At 41.7% G+C, this 2981-nt stretch overlaps 1 protein-coding gene across 1 annotated transcript; it reads right to left on the bottom strand.

The window, feature by feature from the left end:
* Window positions 1-753: 753 nt before the first annotated feature.
* On the bottom strand, window positions 754-2312 carry LOC139026706 (toll-like receptor 13). Its single transcript, XM_070442023.1, has one exon. It carries the CDS (start codon window positions 2310-2312, stop codon window positions 1770-1772), a length of 543 nt encoding a protein of 180 aa, XP_070298124.1. The 3' UTR covers window positions 754-1769.
* Between the last annotated feature and the right edge of the window lie 669 nt (window positions 2313-2981).

Here is a 2981-nt window from a genome sequence, read left to right as displayed (position 1 = left end):
ACAAGGTCCGCCATGAGAGGTGATTGTATAGTTCCCCTAAGGAAAAGCTCCTTTAGTCAATCCGCTTTCTCTGTGAGAGCTTCCCATGTCTGGAATACACTGCCATCAGACACACATAACTGCACCACATATCACACTTTCACAAAATGCATGAAGACATGGCTAAAGGTCAATCAGATTTGTGAACATAATCCCRAGCTGTGTATTGTCGCTTTCCATGTTGTCTGTTGTCTGTKGCTTMTGAGGTGTGGAAACACTTTGTTGCTTTRATGAATTTTGTCTTGCTGCTTTTTGTTCTATGTTGCTCTGTCTYTATGCTATGTCTTGCTTGTCCTATGTTGCTCTGTCTGTATGCTATGTCTTGCTTGTCCTATGTTGCTATGCGTGTGCTCACTGCTCAATGATTGTCTATATTGTAATTGTTTTTAATAACCTGCAAAGGAACTGCGGTTGAAAATTAGCCGGCTGGCTAAAACCGGCACTTTTACTGAAACGTGGATTAATGGGCACTGTCCCTGTAAAAATAAAATAAACTCAATCAATCAATCAATTTAGTTAAACAACTAACATCACATTTAGTTATACAATGAGCAACACATTTAGTTAAACAACTAGCAACTACTTTTAGTTAAACAACTAGCAACTTTATTTAGTTAAACAACTAAAAATTAAATTTAGTTAAACAACTAGTAACACATTTATTTAGTTTAACAACTAACAACTACATTTAGTTCAACAACTAGTAACACATTTAGTTAAACAACAAGCGTCTACATTTAGTTAAACAACTGAAAACAACATTTCTGTACAAAGTTCTTTGATCAATATTGAAATAAAAAGAACTGCTTTGTGGTCATTCACTTATTGTCATTGATTACTGCTTCATGGTCATTCATTCATGTATTTCATTGTATGTATTTCATTCATTCGTGTATTGTCGTTCACACCCTTTTTCAGTTACTCTTAGCAAGAAATATACAAGCAAAGATATGTGTTAGTGATTAGGTGATAAAAAAAAAAAGTACAAAAAGGATATCATAAAATTCGTTGAAGTAAAAAAATGTATTACATTTTTTCTACGTAATTTAAATATCATTATTTTATTAAATTTAAAAGGGGTTATTTTTAAGTAATTTAAATACGATTATTTCTATATAATTTAAATAGGANGATTACATAAACATATAAGTAGTTGAAGATTAATCAAATGTACAGATCATTTCAAATGACTTCATCAGAATTGTCTAAACACATCTCAAATTCTGGAAGACATTTTGTACAGAGGACTTTTAACAACAAATTTAATACCTCAACATATGTGTCAACATTACATCTGCAATAACACACGGTCCTACATCAACCTCTGATGTCACATTTCAGTCCACAAGGTTCTACATCAACCTCTGATGTCACATTTCAGTCCACAAGGTCCTACATCAACATCTGATCTCACATTTTAGTCCACATGGTCCTACATCAACCTCTGACGTCACATTTCAGCCCACATGGTCCTACATCAACCTCTGACGTCAAATTTCAGCCCATAAGGTTCTACATCAACCTCTGATCTCAAGCTTCAGTCCACATGGTCCTACATCAACCCCTGATCTCAAGCTTCAGTCCACATGGTCCTACATCAACCTCTGACGTCACATTTCAGTCCACAGGGTCCTACATCAACCTCTGATCTCAAGCTTCAGTCCACAAGGTCCTATATCAACCTCTGATGTCATAATTCAGTCTACAAGGTCCTACATCAACCTCTGATCTCACGCTGCAGACAGTTTAGCCCACAGTCTGTCCCAGAATGCCTGATGCTGATGGGGGTCCTGGGGCCAGTCCAGATAGGTCCTGGTCTTCACCAGGCGAGCCAGTCTGTGGTGGGCAGACAGCTGGCGAGGGGGGATCTTCTCCAGGAAGACTAGGAGGAGGATGTCCCTTTGCTCCACCTGCAGCCTGGAGGTGGCCAGCTTCATCTCCAGGGAGCACCAGTTACTGCGCAGGTAGTGGCGGCTGACGAGGCAGAGGGTATGTCGGCTCCGGTAGAGGCTGTCTGTGATGTTCTCCACAATGTCCTTCCCCAGCTGGAAGTCCCTGCTGTGCAGACAGAGGCGCAGGAAAGGAGGACCCCTCTGCTCCAGGTTGGGTAGCAGCTCCTCCACCACCCAGCGCTCGTCCTTCCCGCTATAGGAGACAAACGCATCGTAGTGGTAGCGCCCCCTGGTGTTGGATCGCATGGCCTCCGACAGCCAGCCAAGGGTGATGTGGTAGAGGGGGAGGAGGTAGGGACCGGCCAGGTTATGGACCAGCATTCTAAGGATCCTGGGTTAACAGATCTGGAAAGAAGTTCTGGTCACAGTCCTCAAATTGACAAACTGTCTGGCCTTTAGGCTGGAGACTCAGGTCTGTTTAGATGTGATGTAAAACTAGCCGATATGCCAAACTGCATTTGGCTCTATCAGCTGAACTCAATGTATAGCATGGAATGAGTTCTGCTCGACTGGCCAGACTGGCCATCCGCAAATATGTACCGTTCTACACTCTCATCAATTTCGGCCCACTAGTTGTCGATGTCAACTGGACGTCACACGGTCTTAGTGGGTTGTGCACGTGTTGCTCGCGAGAAACTAGTACTGGGTTTTTATGAGGTACGGGAGCGTGTGGGGCAAGAATATTCTGAATCGCCCGTCCCATGGTATGTTGAATAAGTTGGACATATTCGATTCCCTAACGAGGTCTCGCGCATACTTTAATAGGACAGATGTCAATAATCTATTTAATCACAAGACAGAATGGCTGAAATTTCGCATTTTAATTCGTGTGTTACTCGTTCATTTTCTTGTACTCTCGTGTTACACTAACACCTGTGCTGTCTTACAGGACTTTCACCACCAGATTTCCGTAGATCAATCCGCCCTGAACAAGGAACGCCAAAGCTCTTTCAATGTTTGAAATTAATTTTCTGTTTTGGACTTAATTTT

The sequence above is a fragment of the Salvelinus sp. IW2-2015 genome, unplaced genomic scaffold (genome assembly GCF_002910315.2).
Source record: "Salvelinus sp. IW2-2015 unplaced genomic scaffold, ASM291031v2 Un_scaffold5558, whole genome shotgun sequence".
Classification (NCBI taxonomy): Eukaryota; Metazoa; Chordata; class Actinopteri; order Salmoniformes; family Salmonidae; genus Salvelinus; species Salvelinus sp. IW2-2015.
Note: the sequence above shows the minus strand (reverse complement) of the source record. Positions and strands in the feature narration are given on the sequence as shown.

Coding starts and splice junctions, on each gene's coding strand:
- LOC139026706 (XM_070442023.1), bottom strand. CDS start 2,312: ATGCTGGTCCATAACCTGGCCGGTCCCTACCTCCTCCCCCTCTACCAC.